The sequence below is a fragment of the Python bivittatus genome, unplaced genomic scaffold, assembly GCF_059951505.1.
Source record: "Python bivittatus isolate LINGU-HERP-01145 unplaced genomic scaffold, Pbiv_v1 ctg000070_np1212, whole genome shotgun sequence".
Taxonomy (NCBI): domain Eukaryota; kingdom Metazoa; phylum Chordata; class Lepidosauria; order Squamata; family Pythonidae; genus Python; species Python bivittatus.
In genome coordinates, this window is record NW_028277034.1 from 13,000,107 (window position 1) to 13,023,984 (window position 23,878).

The following is a 23,878-nucleotide window of genomic DNA, read 5'->3' on the forward strand; positions in this document are numbered from 1 at the left end:
CTTGCACACCTACTAACAGGATATTTATATAGGTAATGAAATGTGATAGAGGCTCACATTTGGCTACAGTTTTTTTTGAAATGATCATCAGTTTGGTACATTGATTTCCCATCTACTATGGAACTTTATCTTTCCCCATAAACAGGTAACTTATCCTGTAAGGCAGAAATCCATTGAAAGTGAAACTACTATTCTTCAGCTCCTTAAATATTGCCTAAGTGGAAAAAATGTAGCTAGAGTCTAAATAATGCAGAATGTAATAGCATTGTCAGTTCAATCCACTCTTCTTCCTTTAGGTTTTCTATTAAGTTGTATATTTGTTGTCCTCTACACAGATATGCTATTCCTCTATAAATAACCATATTACTGTCACTTAAATAGACAAGCACCTTCAGTTTTTGGAGATATAAAATGAAACAGAGCAGATATAGAAAAACTCATCAGAAGTGAATTTTGTGTATGTGTGTTAACAGACAACTAGAAAATTTCAAGAATTTTTGATGGCCATAGGGTAAACATTGTTTCAACAGAAAACTTACTGAAAAGATTTCAAAAGCAAGCTCAACATCACACACACACACACACACACACACACAGAGAGAGAGAGAGAGAGAGAGAGAGAGAGAGAGAGAGAGAGAGAGAGAGTTAACCAGGCATTGATCTGAGGTAGAAGAAAATACATACACACTTTTTAATCCATATCTGATGAAAATGCAATCAAAAGTAAATCCTACTTTGCTCAATAGGTTATTCCTTAGCAAATATATAGATCTATAGCCTGATATTTGAGCAGAAGAGTCTTCATGTTCTGGTTACACAGCATCTATTTGGATGCTCCAAAAAGCACAATGTCCAACTCAGTTTAACCTAACAACATGGAAGTCAAAATAAATCAGTGCTTGCTACTCTTTTTAATCTCTGCCCTCCCCCCCCCCAACACACAAATTTTCCTCCTATTTCAACCAGTGAGGTGCAATTATTATAGACAAATTCCAGATCTATTTTTCCCCATACTTTTTAACATGGTGGTTAAAAAGCCTTCCCATTCTACTCTAATGTCCCTTTATTTTCATTCCCTTACACTGTGCTTAGCTGGATAGCCATGTTTTAAATTCAATAAATAGTTCTGTATTGATTTCTCATCATTCTTCACTTCATACCAAACTTCTAATCCCTAGAAAGTTCAATATATTTTTACTCAGTACATGCAGGTGCCAATGAATCAATAACTTGGGTCTAAGTAACATCCCATTATTTGACAACTGAGTTACTCATTTTTGCCATTCATTTATCAGTCACCCTAACCTTTTTGTCTGCCACTTTAGTCAATGTAATGAAGATTATAAGCACTCATGATATAAGCTTTATCAGTTCAATATTGTTTTCAAGTAAGTGTTATATTTTAGCAAGGTTTTTTCTCCCAGTTAAAGAATACTAGCAATAATTACATTTAAGAGAGCTCAATCACATTACCTTATATTGAGCTAGGTTAAATGTAGATCTCTTTTTTATGCTTAATCAAATCATTTCAGATTTCTTTTCTCTATATGTAACCTTAATGTGCTCTTGAGGCAGTTATAGTGGCATAAGCCTATTTTGGATGATTCCTACAGAATAGGAATATCAGTCTGTAGAAAATAGAAATAGAATAGAAAAGTACTAGTCTCAGATATTTTATTTTTACTGAAATCTTGTACATATTATTCAAATGGCACAATTTGGTTTTACTGGTAAATTTAACATAAAATAACAGATTGACCTCAACAGTTTTAAATGCATATCTAAAATTATTGTATTGCCTTTCAAGATTTAAAAATGTTAATAATGTAGCTCCCAATTCTCTGGTGAATAGATGAATAATCAATCTTTCAATAATGAAAATAATTGTTCTCATGAAGCTACCATTGACAGAACAATCTTTTGCTGGCGTATGAAATCTAGGGACAGGGAATGAGGCATCATTCACCTTTTCAGATTTGTAGTTCTGAATAAAAATGAAACAAGCCAGAAAGCAAGACCCCAAAGGGTTTGTAAATGGATGTTTCCAATAACAAAAACAGTAAGCAAGCAACTAACATCCATTCAAATAAATATGATATGTAATTTAATGGGGATTGATCCTATTTTACAATTCAGTAAAACTGAGGATCAGTACAAGATGACTCAGGGAATCTTAAGCAGAAACACTAGCTAAATGCTAATAGACTTCCTGTGAACATATACAGTGGTACCTCTAGTTACGAACTTAATCCGTTCCGTGACTCTGGTTGCAACTCGAGTTAGTCTCAAGTCGAGGTAAAGTTTCCCATAAGGTTCAATGTAAATACGCTTAATCCGTTCAGTCCTCCGAATTTGGTCGCACCACGAGGCAAATTTCCCCATAAGGTTCAATGTAAATACGGCTAATCCGCCCTCCGGATTTGGTCACACCCTGAGGTAAATTTCCCCCATAAGGTTCAATGTAAATACGGCTAAACAGTTCTGAAACATACACATTTTATTTTTAAACCTCAAAAACCTTCCAAACGCCACAAAAACCTTCCAAACACCACAAAACACACCACAAGCCTCACTGAACGTCTCCTTGCTACCACGATCTCGCCCACAGGAAGCCGCGACTGCGTGGCAGCAGGGAAAATGGCCGCGGAGGAGTTCGCATGTTGAGGTAACTTTTTGGGGCCGGAGCTGGTCGTATCTTGAAAAATCCGTAAGGAGGGGCGTTTGTAACTAGAGGTACCACTGTATACAGGTAGTCCTTGCTTAACAACCACAATAGGGACTGGAAAGTTCGTTGTTAAGCGGGATGGTTAAGTAAGTCACACGCGATTTTATGACCTTTTTGCAGCAGTCATTAAGTAAATCACCATGGCTGTTAAGCGAATCACACAGTTGTTAAGTGAATCAAGCAGTTCCCCCTTAATTTTGATTGCCGGAAGCTGGCTGGGAAAGTTGCAAATGACAATTACATGACCTGGGACACTGCAACCATTGTAAGTGCAAGCTGGTTACCAAGCATCTGGATCGCAATCACATGACCACAGGGGTGCTGTGATGGTTGTAAATGCGAGGACTGGTTGTAAGTCCCTTTGTTCAGCACTGTTGTAACTTTGAATGGTCACTAAACGAATGGTTGTTAAGTGAGGACTACCTGCACTGTCTTCCCTTGCTGATCAGTATGGCAGTTATGAGCTCATGAGGGGACAACATGACTCCATATAACTATTAGTTATGGAGAACATGGCTACAAATGACTATTAGCCATGGTGCCACTATTAACTTCCATTATCACAGGCAGCAGACCCTGACAGAGGCATTTGGAAAACAACATGCTCTATACACAGCTCCATTCCTGCCTCTCTTCACCTTGCCCATGTTCAAGCAGGAAGTCTTAAATTCCTCTGGTCTCACAAACCTGAAAGCACAGAGTCTGGGGAGAGACTGAACTGTGGGCAAGGATCCAGTCTCTCCATACTTTGAGCAGTCCATGCATTTAGACAAATGAGACTCTGCAACTCTCTTTCCAAATCGGTTGCTGGACAGTATGATTTCAAGTATATTACTGGGCTTCTCACTGTCAGCTGGGTACATACTGTGGGAAAAACCCACATAGTTCTTGCTATATCCCTAACTGAAATCATATTCCAACAGCATTTAGAAGCAAGGCTAACAATAGTGGCATTCCTTGAAAAACTATAAATTAGGTACGCTTTGGTTTCGAGAAAATGAAACTTATCAATTAATTTTAGCAAAGAAAAAGTGGAACTTGGAACAAAATATTCCAGGGTACAGTGCTCTTATTTAGGGTCAATAGTAGATAGCCCACACGGCATACCACCACATGGTGTGGGGAAGGGTATAATTTTGGCTTCATTTTTGATTACAGTATTAGTTATAATTTAATGTGATATTCTTAATAACATAAATATGGATTTGTTTAAGCATTTATAGTCTGTTATTATCCTAAGGAGATCAAGGCTGGTTACAGTCCATAAAACGAATGAGACAATAACATAACATAACATAGCATAACAGAAACAGAAACAAAACAGTATTTTCAAGAATTAACATATAAAATAATCCTTTTCTTTTATCTACTTTATTCTTGTAATGATCACCTGAGCATACAAGATTATATAGTCACTTGGCCATTGCATACCCAGGTGATCATTGTCAGAATAAAGAAGACACCATGATAACAAGTAACACTGTACAGAGAATAACGCCATATAGAAAGTGGCAACACCTAGGAATAAAATTCAATTAATGTAACACACATTCAAATGGATGCTGAACAAGCTAACCATTTTATTCTTCCTTCTTACAAGCTCTGGTAAATACCTTTTAGAATTCCAGAAGAAAATGATACTTGTTCTGAATAAAAATGTACATAATGATAAGCACGAGTACTGATGCTAAAGTTAAAAAAAAAGTTTGATACTCTATAAAGAATTCAGCACTGTATGTTAACTGTAGTAATTCATTCCCATCCAATTAACAACCTCTAAGTGGGGGGGGGGGGTTACTGTGGACAATTAGAAAAGTGAAAGACACAACTGCTTGACAAATGAGAATTTCAAGATTACTCACTAGGCATCTACTGTTAGCTGTTGACAGGATTGGCAGCGCTAATGCAGCCATTAAGGAAAGAACAAAGGACTGACTTGTAAAGGTCATGATTAGCATATTATCAAAAGCTGTGTTTCTGGCTAATCTTGTGACCACCAAAGAACAGATTAATCCTCCTAAAAGCAAGCACAACCAATTATGTCCCAAGGTCCTTCTTATGTCAAATAGATGTTCTAGTGCTCTCAAATGCAAAACAAAAATGTTGGCAAAGATGTAAGTTGATGCAGAACTCAAAAGTGGGGGAGCAGGATATAAAAGACAATCTAGCCCTCGAAAGAGAAAGCGTGGGCAGGGGACAAACATCCAACCTCTGTTTCTTTTGTCATTCTGGTCACCCATTACAAGTAGAGGGTGACTATGCCAAAGAGCCTTTTTCCATTACGGTAACTCTGCTTATGTTAGAATCCTGATCTTCCAACATTCACTCACAGATTGAAGCAGCCTCTGATACAGACAGACACCTGTCAGGCAAAGAGGGTGATGAAAGGACAACAGGCAGAAATGGTGAACTCATGCCAGTTCCTCCCTTTATCCCTGGACCAAAATTTTTTGCTTCCCTTGAGAAATGGTACTCCTCCCCACAACTCAAGGCATAAAGTACTCATGGCTAATCAAGTTATTTTAGTACTTGTGGCAGATAATCCCATAAGCAGTGAAAAGCAACTGCAGTGCATTAATAACTGACATTTCACTGCCTCTAAACATGCTAGAAATGTGCTGCCTGAGGCAGCAGCTTTTCAGAGAATTAATTTTTTTACAGCTTTCCTCCTCTCCTCTTACCTGAACTTTGCTATTTTATAGATAATCTTGATATCCTGTTTTTAAAATTATACGCATTATAATGGAACAGCCTCTCCCAAGATCCAGATGGTCCCAACCCCACTGGCCTTCCAGAAGGCTGTAACAACCTGACTTTTCCCTCAGGCATTAGGATCAGGTTGTTAGCAGAGTGTTATGTATGTCTCTGTGTGTCTGTGTGTGTGTAAAATATTTTCCACACGTTCTGGAATCTCTCATTTTCTTAACAAAGCCCATTCCATTCAACAGTGCCCCATAGAAAGAGATGGGTAAGAAATCTGTTTTTGCCAGCCCAGCTGCATGCACCAAATTCTGTATCTGATCCCAAAGTATTAGAAATGCAGGACAGAAAAAAAAAATGTATTGCATAATTGTTTGGTATTATTTATTTGTTTATTATGTCAATTTATATAGCCACCCATCTTCAATGCATGATTCTGGGCACTTATAACAATTAAAAGCACTACAACCCCCCCCCAACAATATTAATACATATAAAAGCATATAAAAGCATATTAAAAGTATGACATAATCCACAGCCAAGGTATAAAAAACAGCACTCAACACAACCACTGTACAGGCTCTATTGCATATCCAGATCCCCAGGTCCAGTGGCAAAGCGACTTCTTGAAGGCCTTACGAAAGGCCAGTAGGGTCAGGGCCAATCTGATCTCTGTGGATATATGATGTTCCAAAGGGTGGGCACCAAAGACAGAAAAGGCACTCTAGTTAAACAACCAGGCATTGTTTTTCCTACAGAGTTATCACTGAGACCCAGGGTTTGCTTCCGGTGAGGTTGGAGAACTGACACCCGTGCCTTGTGGGAGACATTGCAACCAAAAAGCAGCTTCATGCAGGATCCAGACTGCCCATAATTCTCTCTGGATAAAAGAGAGATCTTGAGATTACCCTCATGCATTCCAGGCAGCTGTTTTTTCTTTTTTTTCTTTTTTGTGAGTCAGCAGCAGAAAGTGTTGTTTTTGCAGCTGCTTGCAATCAACTGGGAATCATGGGTTTCATCATGCTATTAATGTAGCCTTTTCAAGGACTTAAACTTCATCCAAACCTCACCTTTTTAATCATCTGGGAGTTTAATTTTTTTCTTTCTGTTTCATTAAGATTGAAAAACCTTCAGAGTTGCAAGTTGGACATTCGCTAGGTGAGTTCTCTTCAATCCATTTAAAAAGAAAGAAAATTATGTGTTTCCAGCATTGTAAGATCTTTATTTTTTGTAATATATAACAAAAGAGGAATTATAGTGTTGTTCTTTGGGAAGTTTTTAAACACTAAGGATTTGGATGAAATTGATTTAAAGAAAGACTTGGAAGTTAATTAAAAAGATCCTCTTGTGAGGGAAAGAACTTTATGTTTACATTTTGACCTGATAACAAAGCCTTGAAGGTTAATCACTAGAGAGCACCAGATGGCCACCTTAAAGGAAACATTTTATAAATTGGCTCAAGAAATCCTAGGAATATTTAACCCTATACTGGAACCAAAAGTTGCTACTGAAGAGAATCAAGTTCCTTGGAAAATAACTGAAATGGATTTTAAGGTGGACTTAAAAATTATATCCTATAAGAAAAAGATGGAAATATTGGCTTTACAAATGGAATTGGATGATCATTTGAAAATTAAAAAAGGTATACAAATAATATACCAAAAAAGGGATGTGGATTACCCATTTAAATTGGAATATAAGAGACATAAGAGTGGCTACATTGAAAATACATATGGACTTTGATAAAGATGACAAGGATTTCAGAGAAGAGAGAAGATAATAGAAGACAGATGTTAGAACTTTATCTATGAGATCCAAGTATTGATGGGAGGAAGTAGAAAAATATAAAACTGGTTCATTTGATTATGGTTAAGTAATGGGCTGCTATTTTTGGTGATGCTTAATGGTTACTTTGACTGGATAACTCTTATTTGGAATGTCCAGTTCGGCACAATGGATTTGTAATATCTGTGTTACTATTTTTGGTATACAAATAAGGAATTATTATTTCTGGTAATGGTTAATAGTTTTTTGGGTTTAATTTTTCATTGTTAATTGGGTTTAATAATGGGTTGCTATCTCAGATGATTAGTGGTTAATTGTTTTTACGCATTTGTAATGTTTAATTGTCAGTTGGGATAAGATTTTGATTATTAAGAGAGGGATTAGGGGAATTATGTTTAAATGGAAAAGGGGCTAAATGCTTATGTTGCTAATTATGTCTGTTAATATTTACGTTTAATTTAAGGGATATGAATGTAGTAAAAACTGATCAGGAAAGGAATCTTGGAAAACTCAATGAAAAGGTCAATTCAGTGGGCTAATTCTATACTTGGGAACACTAGAAGGAAACTGACAATACAACTGCCCTTATCCAGATCTACGATAAGACTACACTTGGACTATTATGTACAGTTCCGGTCACTGTACCTTGAAAAGGCTATTACAAAGGTAGAGAGGGGCAACCAAGATTATTAAGGGGTAGAACAGCTCCCCGACAAAGAATTGTTCCCATACAATGAGAAAGGTCCAGGTCATCCTTTGAAGCTAAATGTGGGGGGTTCTGGATTGACAGAAGGTAATACTTTTTTTCACATAGCATATAATTAAACTGTTGATTCTTCTGCCAGCAGTTGTTTTTTGGATCTAGTATGGCTCTTCTTCCATAGAAAGTTGCTACTTGGAATGCAGAGAATATAAATTTAACAAGGGATTTTTTAAAACATTTCTTTTCTGTAAAGTAAGCATCTATGAAGAGCACGTTGCTTTATCCTGTCATAGTAATATATTTCAGCATGTAATTTCAGGATTAGTGGATTGGTTTGATGAAGTGCATACCACAGTGTTTGGAGACTGTGTGGATTTGGATAGGGAAGAAAAAGCTCACCTCAGCCCTGGCAAGACTGAGTAGCTGTGTGTATTTGATTCATGCAGCCTTGGAGATGTTCCATCTTTAGTCTTTTATGTGGGGTTGCATTTCCCCCATTGTGTGCAATTTGGACTCATGGCTCCTCCTTGAGGAGCAGGTCATTGTTGAGGCTCATACAAGGGCTTCACACATTCTTCTAGTGTGCCAATTGTGTACCAGAAGGCCCAAAGATACATGCTTTGGTCATCTGGCATGTGGATTACTGCAATCAGGTCTTACATGGGGCTGCTCTCAAAAGATTGCAGTGGCACCAGCAGTTATGGGCATGAAATGTAGGTGCACATCACACCTCTACTTTGTGAGCTGTACTGGTTACCTTCTGCTGAACGTTCTCTCCAGTGTTCCTGTACAGAATGTTCAGCAGAAGTCTAATGGTAACCAGTGCAGAAGCCTACTGGTGTTTTCTAGGCTCAAAGAAATACATAGGTATTTTCACATTTCATATTTCCCTTTTTTTCTCTAAAAATGTCACTGAAAAAGTCATTACTATATATTTATCTCAAATCACATAATTACTGTGTCATAAACCAGCACAAAGCATATATTTACCTGCTCCTTCTATGTATCACATCCCAACTTAGCTTCAAAACTGCAAATTGAAACTATTTTTGAGGCACACTTTATTTATTTCTCTTAACTGTGCGAGAGATAAGGCTTATCATCCAAGAAGAACAAAAACACAAATATTATTTGCTTTCCACTGCCTGTAGCATCATCATAGAAAAACACTGTAACAATTCATCTGGAGTGAGATAAACATTTCATCCAAGGGCTGAAAACAGTAATGTAGACAATACTGGCTTCTGATAAATGCATACCTGCTATGGATAATAAGAACCACATCCAAAGCATATAAGGTCAAACTTAATGCACCACATTTGTAACAGAAAGTAACAAATTTGATTTTTACATCAAACCACAATGCAAGTTGACCTGAACCAACAGTTAGCATCTGATATGAAAATGAATTTTTCGCATGTTTGCAAATCCTTCTAAGAAATCAGTGAAATTATATTTACTCAAAAAATGATAGAGATAGCAACTAATTTTTTTTGTAAGTAGGTTGGTTGCAGACTTTCCATAGAGGGATTTCTAACCATAAAATACTCTCCTATTTTCCTCTGCAAGCTTCAAACCCCATTCTGGAGAACTGGAGAATCTGTCAGAATACTATTGGAGCTGGTATGGCAGGCTGCACAAAGAAGGGAAATCTTTTAAAATGGTACCCTACCTCTGGGAAAGGCTTCTACCTAATCATTACTCCTTTTAAAAAATAAAGAGAACCTTTGTATCCAAAGGGGACATTCTGGATTCATCATAGAAGTTGAAGGAATTTCACATAACATAAATAGGTCTCATATATTAAATAGAGATGATCTAAATCTATTGCCTGACCTGCTGATCTCAAAAAGCTGAAAAAGATTCGGCCCAATGAGTATTTGGACAGAAATTTCAGGCTTCTAAGTTACAGTGAAGGTAAGAGATAAAAGAATAATAGCTTGTGAGATGACAAACCATTTCCATATTGAAGCCAAAACAAACAAACAAACAAACAAACAAACATATTCATGAAGTCAGTTAGAGTTGAACCTGATCCAGAAGTTGTATTTTTTATATCAATCTGCTCCATGAAAAGATATACTCGAATGTAAGTATCATCAATGCATTTAACCAGGCTTACTCTGAGACACAGAGATTATATTTAAGATCATATTCTAAACTCCAGTTTAAAAAATGGGGTGTATTTATTTGGAAATTAAATGTGTCTAGCACTACAGCCTTATATTTTAATTTCAGGTACTGTTATTTATTTATTTGCTATTTATATGTGTATTTCCCTCTAAGAAGTAAATGAGTCTCCTCTGAACTGAATCATCGTTATAACCTCATAAGGAATTTTAGACCAAGGCATAATAACTAGTCAGTATTACCTTATGAAAATAATGTATAAGTACAGATTTGAACCTGATTCTCCACAGACCTAATCCAATGCTTAATCCAATATTACATCACTTTAGTTCTCTACTTAAATAGAATAATGAGTACAATATACACACATAGAATTGTACTGTTACGTACTAAATTTAGTTCAAAGTAGCAATAGGTGGAAATGCATCTGATTCTTCTGGATTGTGCCCAGTGAATTTAAGGCTCCTTATGTTTTTAAGCAGTTTTGCTTTCTAGTCCTGAAAAACTGAATTATAACATTGTCATTCTAATGTACTACTACATTAAGGCACAACAGTTAAATGTGCCTCATACAATAAAACATAAAGTTGTAAATCTAATAAAGCATCTTTATCCAAAGGTCAGTGTTAAAAGGTTTTCATTCAGATGAATAATGCTACATACACATATGTATGTAATACATACAGACCAATACACATACACAGATACATACAGCAATTAGCTGAAAAACTACAAATACATTCAACAATTCAGCTATTCTGTTTTAGGGGAAAGGTTACAGAGAACTCCTAAGCCTTCTTTTGCCATTACTACATAATGTGCCATGCTCCGGGAGAAAAGAAATAAACAGAATATTCTTACTAATAATATCAAATCGAACACAAAGTTCTTACAGAAAAAAATGATTTTCCCAAAAGGAGAGTGATAATTTATAAGAAAATTATAATCAGAAATTCTAAAGTGAATCTTGTTTGCCTTTTGCCTTACCTCTATCACTGAAGTCGTCCACAAGAATAATTTCTGCTATCAGGCTATTTGGTGTCCTGTTGATAATGCTGTGTATAGTCCGCAAAAGTGAAGTCCAACCTTCATTATGAAATGGGATAATTATACTACTGTTTGGAAGCTTCTCCAAGTATACCTTGTCCTTACAGCTGAGGATGGAAAAAAAGAGGTACCTTATAAGAATATAAAAGAGAAAACTGGGTTTCCCCATCTGTCTCTATTATTTTTTTTCCAGTAAATATAGATAAATATATAGGTAGACAGATATATAAACAGAGTGATTTTTTATGGAAATCCTCCACTATGTTATCAGTACTGGACATTCAAAATGCATTCTATCCTGAAGAATCAGATTTTTTTGTTGATGTTGATTAAGAATGATATATACTGTTTGAAATAAAAATTCCTTATTTTGGTGTAATATTTCATTTCAGATAGCAAATGTATTATATAGAAAACACCATCACCCAAATTCTTACTTTGAAACTCTCCAAGGCCACTTTATACAGCATGGCAGACTTTACATAATCAGTTAATGAGCAAAAATGATGCAAATAGTCTATTCTTCAAGCTTCTAAAAGCTCTAATGCATGCAATATGTTGGAACCAGGGAAATCTGACAGGGAATTCTGGAAATTGTTGTCCCAACTTCTTTGGAAGTATGAGAAGGGATAAGCTGTATCACATAAAAGTGGCTTAACTGAACTGAGAGTTATATAAGTGTTTGGCAAACAATAACGTACAGTATGACAATTTATTAAGTGTGAGCCAGCCCTTATATTTATGGAGTACTATGGTTTTGTGTAATCAAGACGTTTTTCTCATTTGATTAAGATCAGCTAGTTATGTAGATCAGCAAAAGAGGCTCTTTTGAAGACATCTCCACTGTCAGAAGCTTGGCTATGTTCTTTGCAGGAGACAGCCTTCTCCTGTTGTGAGTCCCAGGCAATGGCAAACTCTTCCCAAAGAAATATATTTGCCCCCCACTCCCCAAAATTTAAGGAATCTTTCATTCAAAAGAAAATTCATTTCTTTTGCCCATTTTTAATTTTTCAATTGCTAATATACTGATTTTAATGGTGTTACCTTTTATTGTCGTGCTTTATATTTTGCTTGTAAGTACTTATTTAAGCAGAATAGTAGGGTATAAATTTGAAGTAAATAAATAATCTTATTTGCCATTATTGGTCAAGACAGGTACTCTGTATACACTATATATAACATGTATATGACATATGGCAAACTAAGAACATATATATGGGTAGTGACATAGGGTGAAAGGGTGGATGTCTCAACCTCCTCTCCCAGAAACCAAGCCTACCACCTACAGTACATTACAAGGAGATGCCTTTCCTTGGCCTCCTTCCCTCTGTCATACTAGAGAACCAGAACTCCTAAGCATATGTGTCTTACTGGGATGTTAAAGCAAAATAAATAAATAAATGAACAAAATAAGCAAATAAGGAAAAAATACCTATAGTGTCATATCCTAGCCCTACAGCACTGAGATGTGTGACTTGGGAATCAGCCCCTCTTCCCCCTCCTCCTGTGTGGGGAGATACAACAATCATACAAAAAACAGAATAAAACTTTATTTAAAAAAAAGAAGAGAAAGAGCATAAAAAGCCCTTTTTAAGTAGTCACATGTAGAACACTGAGTGGCAAAGGAGATACACAGAACTATTCAGAATATAGTCAGCTGAAAAGAACCGTCATCAGAAAAAGGCTTTCAGCAGATCAGATGATAGATCTGCTTTAAATATAGAAACATCTCTGATGTAAAGAGCTGCAAATTTTCACAAAATACACAAGGGCTTTGTTTGTACGTGACTATGCAGTATTGATAGTTAAAACTTGTTATCTGTTTCTTAGGATGACTTGATAACTGAAGCTAAAACTCCCTTTTAATTTATGGACCTTTTTACAGCTTCTTGTAGATTGTCTGTTGACCAAAGCTGAGAGCACATCAGGTTTGGGCAAAAAGTAAACATGCTCAGTGATTGTTTACTGTAAGACTAATAATTGGTTTAATTAAAAATTTATGCTGAGCAGTTCATTTGCAAACATGACTAATAAAATAAGTCACATGAACAAGAAAACATTCCATTCCAAACCAATACTACTGTATTAAAGATGGGCACAGGATGGCTGCAAGGATATTAAAAACAGGACCTTGTGATGAACAGCTAAAACATTCTAATGGATGAAGATATTATGAAATATTATCAGAAGATAACATTCCATAGATCAAAAGAAAACAAGTTATCTCAATGTATCCCTTGCATTGACAGGGAGTAAAATTGTAATTATGTCCAGATTAGGATTAATTCAAAATGGCTGATTGAAATCCAGCACACTATTTTCTGAGTAATATAACAGGATGGAGAGAAAAGAGCTATTTAATCAAGTTTTCATTGAGCTCCTCCTCTAGTTTTCTCTCAAACAATATACCATAGTTCCTAACATCTTTCCATTAGCTCAATGGATGGAGAACATGACTGGCTATCAGTAATTCTTATACCCACACCTAGAGGTAAATTACCATATAGTCTCTGCTATTTTAATCTCTAATCTAATCCCTAATCTCGGGTAGCTACAATTAAGCAGGAAATTTGGGATTGTAAGTCTTATCTTTCCTTATGTGTGTTTAATCTGTAAATGAACAGAAAAGTCGCTAAAATAAATGAAACAGAATTATTTAATCTTCTTTACCTATCTTCACTTATGCCCCCCCCATATAAGTGCTTCTAGTTCTGCAGTGTGCATTAAGCCACATCTAGCCAGCCTCCATACAGTGGGAGGATGGCTAGAAGACACATTTATCTCATTGGGAAAGAAGTATTCTTTCCAGTCTATCTCTGGAAAGTTTGTGTGGAGTAGTACGGAGATGGCTTTGAACAAAGAATTCAATAACTATTATGCAACCGTCAGTTTAGCCCATACAGAAAGGAGCAGGTGAGAAAAAACTCAAGCTTGCCCTGCTTTGAGTTTAATATAGGAAAGGATAGAAAGAATCTCTGTCAGGCTCTCAAGATTTTGCTATTATGTCCTATAGCAATAGAGCTCCAGTAGTTCATGTGGCATCTGCTTCTTGACCTGATCTACCTCAATTGACCGACAGTTTGTGCTGGAACTGAGGTGTATTAAAGAAATGATTGTATTCGCTTTGAATCATTCATCCTATGCAACTGTTGTGGAAACACAGCCTGTTGTTTTCTGTGGTTGTTGTGCCCAATTTAGGATCAGCAAGGATCCTAAATTGTCTTAGATTAGCAGGTCCAACATTCAGCATATAGGTTCTTTTTCCTTTCCTCCCTTTCTGCTTATAGTCTTAAAAAACAAAAACCTTAAAGGAAAAGGGAGGGAGTTGGTAATCTGAGTTTTCATGTTACCCAGGCATATAACTGAATTTTATGTGAGAGATACATATAAAGCATGAATGAGGGATGGGGAGGGAAAGTGAACCACAGTCCATATAAGGATGAATAAGCCAGAGATATACATAAACTCTGAACATTAGGATCCAAACTGAGAGGTCTGGGGAAGTCTGCCTGAGAGGATAATGGGAATGTCAGAGTTCAGCTGACTGGTGAAGGAATTCCATGCACAACAATATTGTTAAAGTCTTATAATATAAGCCTTGCTAATGCAATTCTAGCAGTGCAACTAAGTGCCTAGAATAATCAGCACTATTAAATGTAAAATGTAAGTACAAGTATGTCTCTAGAGAAAAAAAGCTTGTATCAGGAGACAAGTAAAAGTGAACATTCAAATATAAGTGAGAAAGACAAAAAGGTATGTCATGAACTACTTAATAAGGCACCAAACATATTTGTATATTGCTAGCAACAAAATAACACTTAGAAGTTCATCACTTTAGAAGGATATTGAATCAGGATTTCAATAATGAAGTATAAAATAATGAACAAAAAGTGGATATTCTTTTTATATATATATATAGTGGACTGGGTATTTAGGATAGTTGATCAAAGTACTGAGGTTCAAAAGTAACAAAACATTTTTCTTGAATGATATTGTCAGAACCTGCATCAATCAAATGTCAGTTTTAAAAGCTATAGCAGTCAATGGGTGTTCGCTTGATTTGATTCTGCCATTTGTGGCTAGGGGGGATATTGTTTTACTCACTGACACTCATACAATATATAATACACAAACAGCACTTGTCTATTAAAGGCTTCATCTAACGTGCATCACAATGTCACACGTAAGTATGTAAATAGGCAACACTTATGTTGTCATGTCAGAATGCATGTTCCATCATTTACCCACCTTCTCCTCCCCCCACCCCACCCCAAGAATGCCTATGAGTACAAATTCACCTCCAGGACAAGCGTGAAGAATGGAAAGACTGATGCAGGGAAAACAGAGCACCAATTTCCCTTCCCTGATCTGTGCCTTGCTAAGACTCAACCAGCTAATAATGAGAAGTAGGCCCTTTAAGAGGCAGCTTGGCTCTCTGGCAGGGAAGTCTACAAGTCCACACATGTCCATTCAGCTACAGGAAAAGGGGAAGCCCTTTGTTAGAGAAGCTTGGCTTGGGTGTTTACATTCATGGACCAACTGCAGAAAGCTGAAAGAAAGTCAAAGAGCTCTAAGACAACAGAGGGGGAATGACAGCATTAGGAGATAAGAACAGCAGCAGTCCCAGAAATGATCCAGAAACTCCTGCAACAGCTGAGGCAGGGACTGCAGAGATCAAGCCAGCTAGGAGAAGTGATAGCAACTGCCAAGTGGCTGAGGAGAGGGCTAGGAGTGTGGGAAGGCAATCTGGTACTGGCAGTGGAAAATGGCACTGGGGAGAAAGGCCAGAAAGTCAGGAAGGATGGCACTGGCAACTGGGAGGATCTCAGAAGAAACCATGGAGGGCAAGGGGAGATAGCTATGACTCCCTCAGAAGAAAATGGTAGCAGCCATATTGTCAAGTGAAACAGAGAATGAGCTGGGAGGATTGAACAGCTGTGGCAGTCCCTGCTCCTCCCTCCCCCCAAATAACAGAAGACTACCCAAGAGGACAACAATGCAAAGGCAGAAATCAACAAGCAATTGACTTGGTGGTGGTGGTGGTAGTGGTGGTGAGGGTTAGAGGAGATTAAAGCATTAAGTATAAGGAGTTTGACATGGCTGCAGAGCCATAAGACTAGCTAGAATAATACATCAATAGGACAGAGACAAAACAATGGGAATTATTAGCTAAGCTGTAAACAGAAAGGCACAGAGATAAGAAAATAAAATAGGTATAGAATGATAGGGTAAGATAAAAAGTAGAAATATAGAACTGAAAAATAGAAAATAGATTGTATATTAGAGTTAAGAACATAAGAGACAAGACCATAGTACCTAGAGCATAAGAATACAGAAATAAAGAAAAGTCAAAATGCAATTGTAAAATAAAGATTATTTTATATGATTTATTGTTGTAATAGAGGTGGTTTTGCCAACATAAGTTAACCTATGTCTTAACTGAGTCTGTACCATCCCTAGCCCCACAACCTGGGGACAAAACATTCCATTTAGAAAGGATGTTGAAGAAATGGTCCATTTATGAATACAGTACAGTATATTGCTCTTCCTTAGTGTTTTGCAGCTGCTAACACATGATCAATAGAAGGTTCTCCCTGGAAGTATAGGCCTCAATAGCAGGATCCTTGAGGATTATTTTTCTCACACTTGTCTTCCATTCCTTATATATATTCACAAAGTAATTTCTAGTAAATTACCTTCATATAAACAAGTGTCTGTTTTGACAGAAATATTGAATATGGATGTTTAAACTTTTACATCTCTCATACAGAACTCATTAACAATTATGTGGTTTGGTTGGTATGGTTTAGTGTGTTATATAAACCTGGTCAGTTATACTGGAGAAGGCCTAAAAATGAAAGCTCTTGGCCTATAGAGTTCTACAGTTGGCTCATCAATCACAGAAGCATGCTTAAAGATTTAGCTTACAGAAGCAGTTGACACCCTTGTTAGGCACTGAGGAACTTTACACAAGATAATATGATGTTTGGGTACCCAATTAATTAATTCATTAAAGTGTTCAAAATATCACAAGATTATCAAATCTTTCTGGTGATATCACCCCTGAGAATTCATATGGTATCATACAAGAATGCCAGAAATGTTCATATTGTCATGAGACTTTATGCAGGGATCTGAAACCTCTGAAGAAGTTAAAATCTCCTGAGATATTAGCGATTTCAACATATTTTTAGAGATTTATTTATGTATTTATACAATTCACATACTTCAACTCAGGGCAACTAACAATGAATTAAAACAAACACCACTACCCCACAGCAAACCCACTCAACCTGCTTTAAAAAAAATGGAATTACAACAATAATCAATATAACATGTGCCAGAGGTCCACACAGATCTTTCCATCTCCAAAAGAAGAGAATATATATAGCTCAGGGATGAAATGTGTAGTCCTTGGTGCTCTCTGAGCTTAGTTGTTTACTTGCAGATGTTTCATTACCTGACTAGGTAACATCACCAGTGCTAGTGAGTGTGGGGTATGCCACACTCACTAGCACTGATGTTGTTGCCTACTTGGGTAATGAAACATGTACAAGCAAACAACCAGGCTCAGAGATCACCAAGGACTCCACAGATCCTTCCATCTAATAAACAATAATGAACAAACAGCAACAGACAAACCAACCAATAGGGCCCACCTAACACCTACACCCAAATGCCTGAGGTCTTTAACACCTTATGAAATGCCAATAGTGTCAGGGGCCTCTGGATCTCTATAGTGATGCTGTTTGACAGGGCAGGTGCTTCAACAGGGAAGGCAAATTTCCTGGGTCCCACAAGTTGGCATTGTTTAATGAAAGGGACCCAGGGCATGCCCAACCTGTCAGCTTTGACTGGACAAGAAAAAACAATTGGAAAGAGACAGTCTCTCAGTTAATCTGAACCTGGGCCATGTAGGGCTTTATAGGTGATAGCCAGCAACTTGAACTGCACCCAGAAGCTCACTAGAAGCCAGTGCTGAACAGTCCTTTCCTTTAACCAAGCTTTTAACCATCATTTTTAGGTCATTTCAGTGAATAAGGATTCACAGGGAAATTGCTGACCTGAACTACTTTCAGCACTTAATTACAGTCCTGGTCACACAAGTATGTTCCTAGGTTAAATTTTCAGGACAACTGCATCCTAAAATTAGAGACTATTGATCATTTTTTAATAGGCTACAAAAAGTCACTAGAATAGTAATCAGAAAATCCTAAGTATTTTTTTTTTAAAAAAAAACAAAAGTGAGGATATCCAGGTCCATTAAGAAAAAGCTAATAATGTGAAACTAAAAATTCAGTTTTGATCTTTCCATGGAACACAATACATCAGCCCAAAGAAAACTGACAGCTCATATATTTTATGAATTTAACATGGTTTCTCTCTGAAGAAAAAGAATCTAGGTGATTTTAGAAAAATTAAGAAAATTATTCTGGGCTTCCAAATGCACTTGCCTTTCTTTCTTTTAAAGCATGCCTTGTGCTTCTTAAAGAAACAAAACTTTACAGGATTCTTCTTCTAGTGTCTGCTGTTTATTTTTGTTATCCACCAAATCTAACATTTAATAATTGCATTTCAGTGATCCAATCCAGCTAGGGAGAGAGATATATGGAAATAAGTTTCTGTAAATATCTAGCTTGATGGGAAACTGTGCCTGTTAGTTTCATCAAATTACATACATTTCATTTTGGATGTTAAGCAGCAATAATGTATTTTTTTTAATTGGAGAGTGGTTTTAATGAATATATTTATTACATTTTGCCTTCCTTTTCTTCAGTGGAGTTCTAGGCAGTGTACATAGTTCTCCCTCTTTCTAACCTCACAAAAATTTTATAGGCTAAACTGAGAGAAAGAAAAAGGTGGCTAGGAGTGATGAGAGTTATACTTTAGCACATTTGGAGGTCACTAGCTTGGGAAAGATTTTTATCACAGCCTTTCCTTCAATAAATATGGTTCTGTGGTGGCTAGGTAAGAATTTTCTTTCTTTTATTGTCTCACCAGCATTTGTGTTTGTCAATGTAGATGTAGACTCTTGGCAACCCCAAACCTTTCAATAGTCTGCTGTTCCCCTATTGTGAGTAATTGGATAAACTATATGATCCACTATCTGTTACTTGTTAAATTCAAGATTGATAGCTTCATAATCAAATAATTTTAAATGAACATGCATAGACACTGATTAGTGAGAACCCATTTTTTTTTAAAAAAAATCTGAATATGTTACCTATAAATCAGTGGCTTGTTTCCTCCTAATAATTTAATCCAAATCATCATATTAACATATAGACATACTAACTGTAATATATTTCAACTTTTACAGTTAGTGAAAATTATTATTAGTTGTTACTAAGAATAATTTCAGCAAAAGAAATTAGCACTGAATTGGTAACTTTTTTTTTTTTTTTTTGCTGCATGCATAGACACACATCTTCTACCTCAATTAAAAAATGTGAAATGTTTAGGGCTTCTGATTGCTTTGAGTTCTAAAGTGAATGAAGGCAATTTAATATGGGTATTACCGACTAGGCCATCTGAAAATACTCAAAATACCCAGTGGATCTTTCCTGTCCTTTCCTTTCTTACACACACTAGGTAAACAGGCTTGCAATTAATATTGTATGAAATAATGCCTCAGCAGCTAAAGGATTATGCACTTCACTTTCTATTTCCTTGTATACCAATCTCTTGTTTGTTTGTTTTGGTGACTGAGCATACAATTATTTAGTCAAGAAACAGCAAGAGATGAATTGGTAGAATACTGCTGAAGGACATAATTCAGTACAATTCCTGAATATTAAAACAAAAAACAAAAAACTCAAACTCCAAAACCAAACTATGTGAGTTGTGTAATAGAATATTTCCCATTCAATAAATGGGTTTTACTTTGCCAAGCACAAAAATGTTCCTTGTGTTATAGCATCAGCATTTAGTGGACTGTACACCTTCCTTGGTTCTGGAAACTAATGCATACTTACACAAAATGTAAATTCCTTGGCTCTTTGCTCTAGTATTCTTGTTATGAGAAAATAAGGTTTCTATATCAGTTTTGTTAAGAATTAAGTCCTGATGATCAATTTATTAAACAAATATTTTAAAAATATAAATCAACTTCAGGAAGGACCAGCCTAAGTAAATACTATTATGGTTGGGTGACAAAAGTACATTTCCTACCAGATATTTTGCCCCTTATTTTAAATCAGTTATGGCTGATACTCTATGGATTCCAGAACTGTACAGTGGAACCTCGGGTTATGAACGCTTCTGTTAACAACTTTTCGGGTTACGACCAGCTCTGGCCGCAAAATTTTGCTTCAGTTTGCGAACTCCACCTCGGGGTACGAACAGGATATGTGGCCACTTTCCCTCCCGTGACACGGTCCGCGGCCATTTTCCGCCCCTGACACGTGGTCTGCGGCCATTTTTCCGCCCCTGACACGTGGTCCGCAGCCATTTTTCCACTCCTGACACGTGGCCCGTGGCCATTTTTCCACCCCTGACATGTGGTCGTAGGGAGGGGGGCTCTCCCTCCAAGCAATAGCCGCCTCCCTGTCCTCCACGCCAGAACGGATTAACGGTAATTACATTGAACCTTATGGGGAAATTTCCTTCGGGTTGCGACCAATTCGGGCTGCGACCAGAGTCACGGAACAAATTAAGTTCGTAACCCGAGGTACCACTGTATGTACATTTTTCAAATACATACCTATATGCAACCTGGAAGTTGTAATGGATATGGATATGGGTAAGGATGATTTGGGACATGCTATGAAGAAGACATTTGAAGCTTCTAGGTCTGTTTTCTATTAACTGCTGTTTTGTGTACTTTTCAAATCTAACCTATGATTAGCTGAAATAATGTAGTTTTATGAATTTTAGTGTAAACTTGACTTGTTTCAATACACCATAACTAAGATTAACTACAGTTTGAATGATGCAACAGTTTTCAATTAGCCTAATATAAGAGCAAAACTGATTTTTTGTACATAGGAAGGGAAATCATGTGTGCATGCCCACATTTATAATAATAAATGCTGGAGTATATTTCAGGTAAAATGGCCTTAAGCAAGACTCCTGATTTTAGATTTAACTAATTTTGAATTAAATATCTGAAAATTTATTTTATTATTGCTTTTGTCACTTGCTATGAGGAAATTTAAGTTTACTTATGTTATGGTTGTGGAAGGATTAGCTAGACGTAAGAAATCCTAGTTCTAGGAAGGGCAGGATAAAAATAAATATGAAAAATATTAAATAGGCAGAAGAGATTCCTAAATTATAATTCAATTTTGCAATCACATAAATTACCAACTTACTAAAATCAGTATTTTGTAAAAGACAAGTGTGTGTAAAATGAATTTCAGATATCCACACATAAAAGTTATACCGTTCCCCCCACCAAAGTGAATATTGATTGTGTGGCTTGAATTTTCCAGTCAGTGATTGATGAAACTGACATCTACAGCGGCATTTTAAAGGAAATATTTTTACAGACTAAATAACTATGGATGTTGTAATCAATATGCTTCAATATAAACACATACTCAATTTTGTTTTGAAATATTGGATGAATAAGTTAGGAGAATAAAATATAACTGAACATCCAGCATTTGCATACTTGTTTGCAAGCCTGGTAAGGTAGGGGCCTTTCATGTTTCTGGGGGAAGGCTCTTCCACAGGAGAGGTACCATGACAGAGAAGACATACTCTCTAGGGCTTTATAGGTGATAGCAAGTAATTTGAATTGCACCCAGAAGCTCACTAGAAGCCAGTGCTGAACAATGGTATTATATGAACATATTGTGAAATGACCAGAACTGCTTGTGGCACCTCACTCTGGACAAGCTGCAGCTTCCAAGCACTCTTCAAGGACACCCCTATGCACAGCACATTACAGTAATTCAAGTGGGTGGTAAGTAAGGCAGGAATTACTGTGAATAAGACACTGGTATTTATTTGGGCATCTGTAGACATTATCTAGGCATGTTCTGCTTATAGTTGCACTTGTGGGTGATATGTTACCAACAGCTAGCTGGCTGCATTGGAATTTCTTTTTTAAACTGGAATTTCCTTTCCTTTAATCAAGCCTTTAACCATTATTTTTAGGTTACTTCAGTGAATAAGGATTCACAGAGAAATTGCTGACCTGAACTACCTCCAACAGTCCAGGCCATACAAGCATGTTCCTAGGTTAGATTTTCAGGACAATTGCTTCCTAAAATTAGAGGCTATTGATCATTTTTTAATAGGCTACAAAAAGTCACTAGAATAGTAATCAGAAAATCCTAAATATTATTTAAAAAACAAACCAACCAGAAGTTAGGATATGCAGGTCCATTAAGAAGGTTACAAAAGTCTTCTATGAAAGTCTTTTGCAATAGAGAGACTTCCAGGGAGTGCCATGGTGCACTAGACGTCCTTGCTGAAGTGGGATGGCATTTACAACAGAGATCGGCACCTTGATGTGGGATGCTAGCTGGCAAAATCTCTCTGAAGAAAGGAGAGATTGTGAGATAGCCTTTTAAGACTAAAAAGCTTGACTGAGCTTCATTTCTTGATCACCTTTGGAATTATTTTTTATTGCTTTGGAAATATTCCTTTGGAACAGCAAGCTTTTATTGCATTCCCTGGGTGAGTCTCTTCCTTAGAGAAAGAAGTTTTAAATACGATTTTAAGGACATGGGAAAAATATTGGTTTTTGGAATAAATAGCAAAAGGGTATTTAGAGTGTTGTTTTTCGAAAGTTAAAAATGGACTAAGGGTCCAGATGGATTTGGAGTAAAAAATTGAAATTAATTATCAAAATCCTTCCTGTGGGTAACTGGTTGTTGAAAAGACTTTGAAGGTTAGATACTAGAGGGAACTAGAAGAAAATAAAGATTACAATTACAGGAGAAGAATACTTAAATTCAACTTGTTAACAAAGAATGGAGCAAAATAGTTTAACAATGGATATTTTGAAGGATATTTTTGAACAATGGACTCAGAAATTAGTTTTAAGAATTTCTGATACTGTAGATAGATGGTGTGTTAATGATGTCACAGGAGAAGAACAAGCTATACCGGATAAGAGTGAAACTGATTTGAATGTGGATTTAAATATGCCAAGTTACAAGAACAATATGCAAAAAGGTGATATACTGGACGTACAAATGAAACTGGTTGATGTCTTAATACTTAAAGGGGACATACAGGTATCAAACCAGAAGAGTGATTTGTATAACCGTTTCTTACTAGATGTAGAAAACAGATCTGTTAAAGTTCTGAAGGATTCTCTTCTGAAGGGAGAAAGAAAGAAAGAAAGAAAGAAAGAAAGAAAGAAAGAAAGAAAGAAAGAAAGAAAGAAAGAAAGAAAGAGAGAAAGAGAGAAAGAAAGAAAGAAAGAGAAAGAAAGAAAGAAAGAGGGAGGGGGAGGGAGGGAGGGGAGGGGAAGGGAAGGGAAGGGAAGGGAAGGAAAGGAAAGGAAAGGAAAGGAAAGGAAAGGAAAGGAAAGGAAAGGAAAGGAAAGGAAAGGAAAGGAAAGGAAAGGAAAGGAAAGGAATCAAGTTCTAAGACATTATTTTGAAGGGATTAAAAAACAAGGTTGTTAAAAGTACAGGGAAAGAATATTGACTTGGATTATTTCAAGGTTAAAATATACAAGTAGTTATTTCTGGTAACCCTTAATGGACTTTTGCTGATGAGGAATGAATAACGAGGCTTTTGGATTCGGTTTATAGTTAAGAGATGAGATATGGGATGAAGAGAGAATTTGTTGTATTTTAAGAGATGTGATAAATTACTAAAATTGT

The 23,878-nt window shown here is 36.4% G+C and overlaps 1 protein-coding gene across 10 annotated transcripts in view; it reads right to left on the minus strand.

The window, feature by feature from the left end:
- GALNTL6 (polypeptide N-acetylgalactosaminyltransferase like 6) overlaps window positions 1-23,878 on the minus strand; it is a 597,057-nt gene that overhangs the window by 299,421 nt on the left and 273,758 nt on the right. For all 10 annotated transcript variants that reach the window (XR_015794428.1, XR_015794440.1, XM_088132238.1 and 7 more), the window contains one exon: window positions 11,031-11,197. Coding sequence is in view for 8 of the 10 variants with exons in the window: in XM_088132238.1 (XP_087988364.1) it covers window positions 11,031-11,197 (167 nt within the window). In the remaining 2 variants the exon portion in view is untranslated. The remainder of the gene's footprint in view (window positions 1-11,030; window positions 11,198-23,878) is intronic.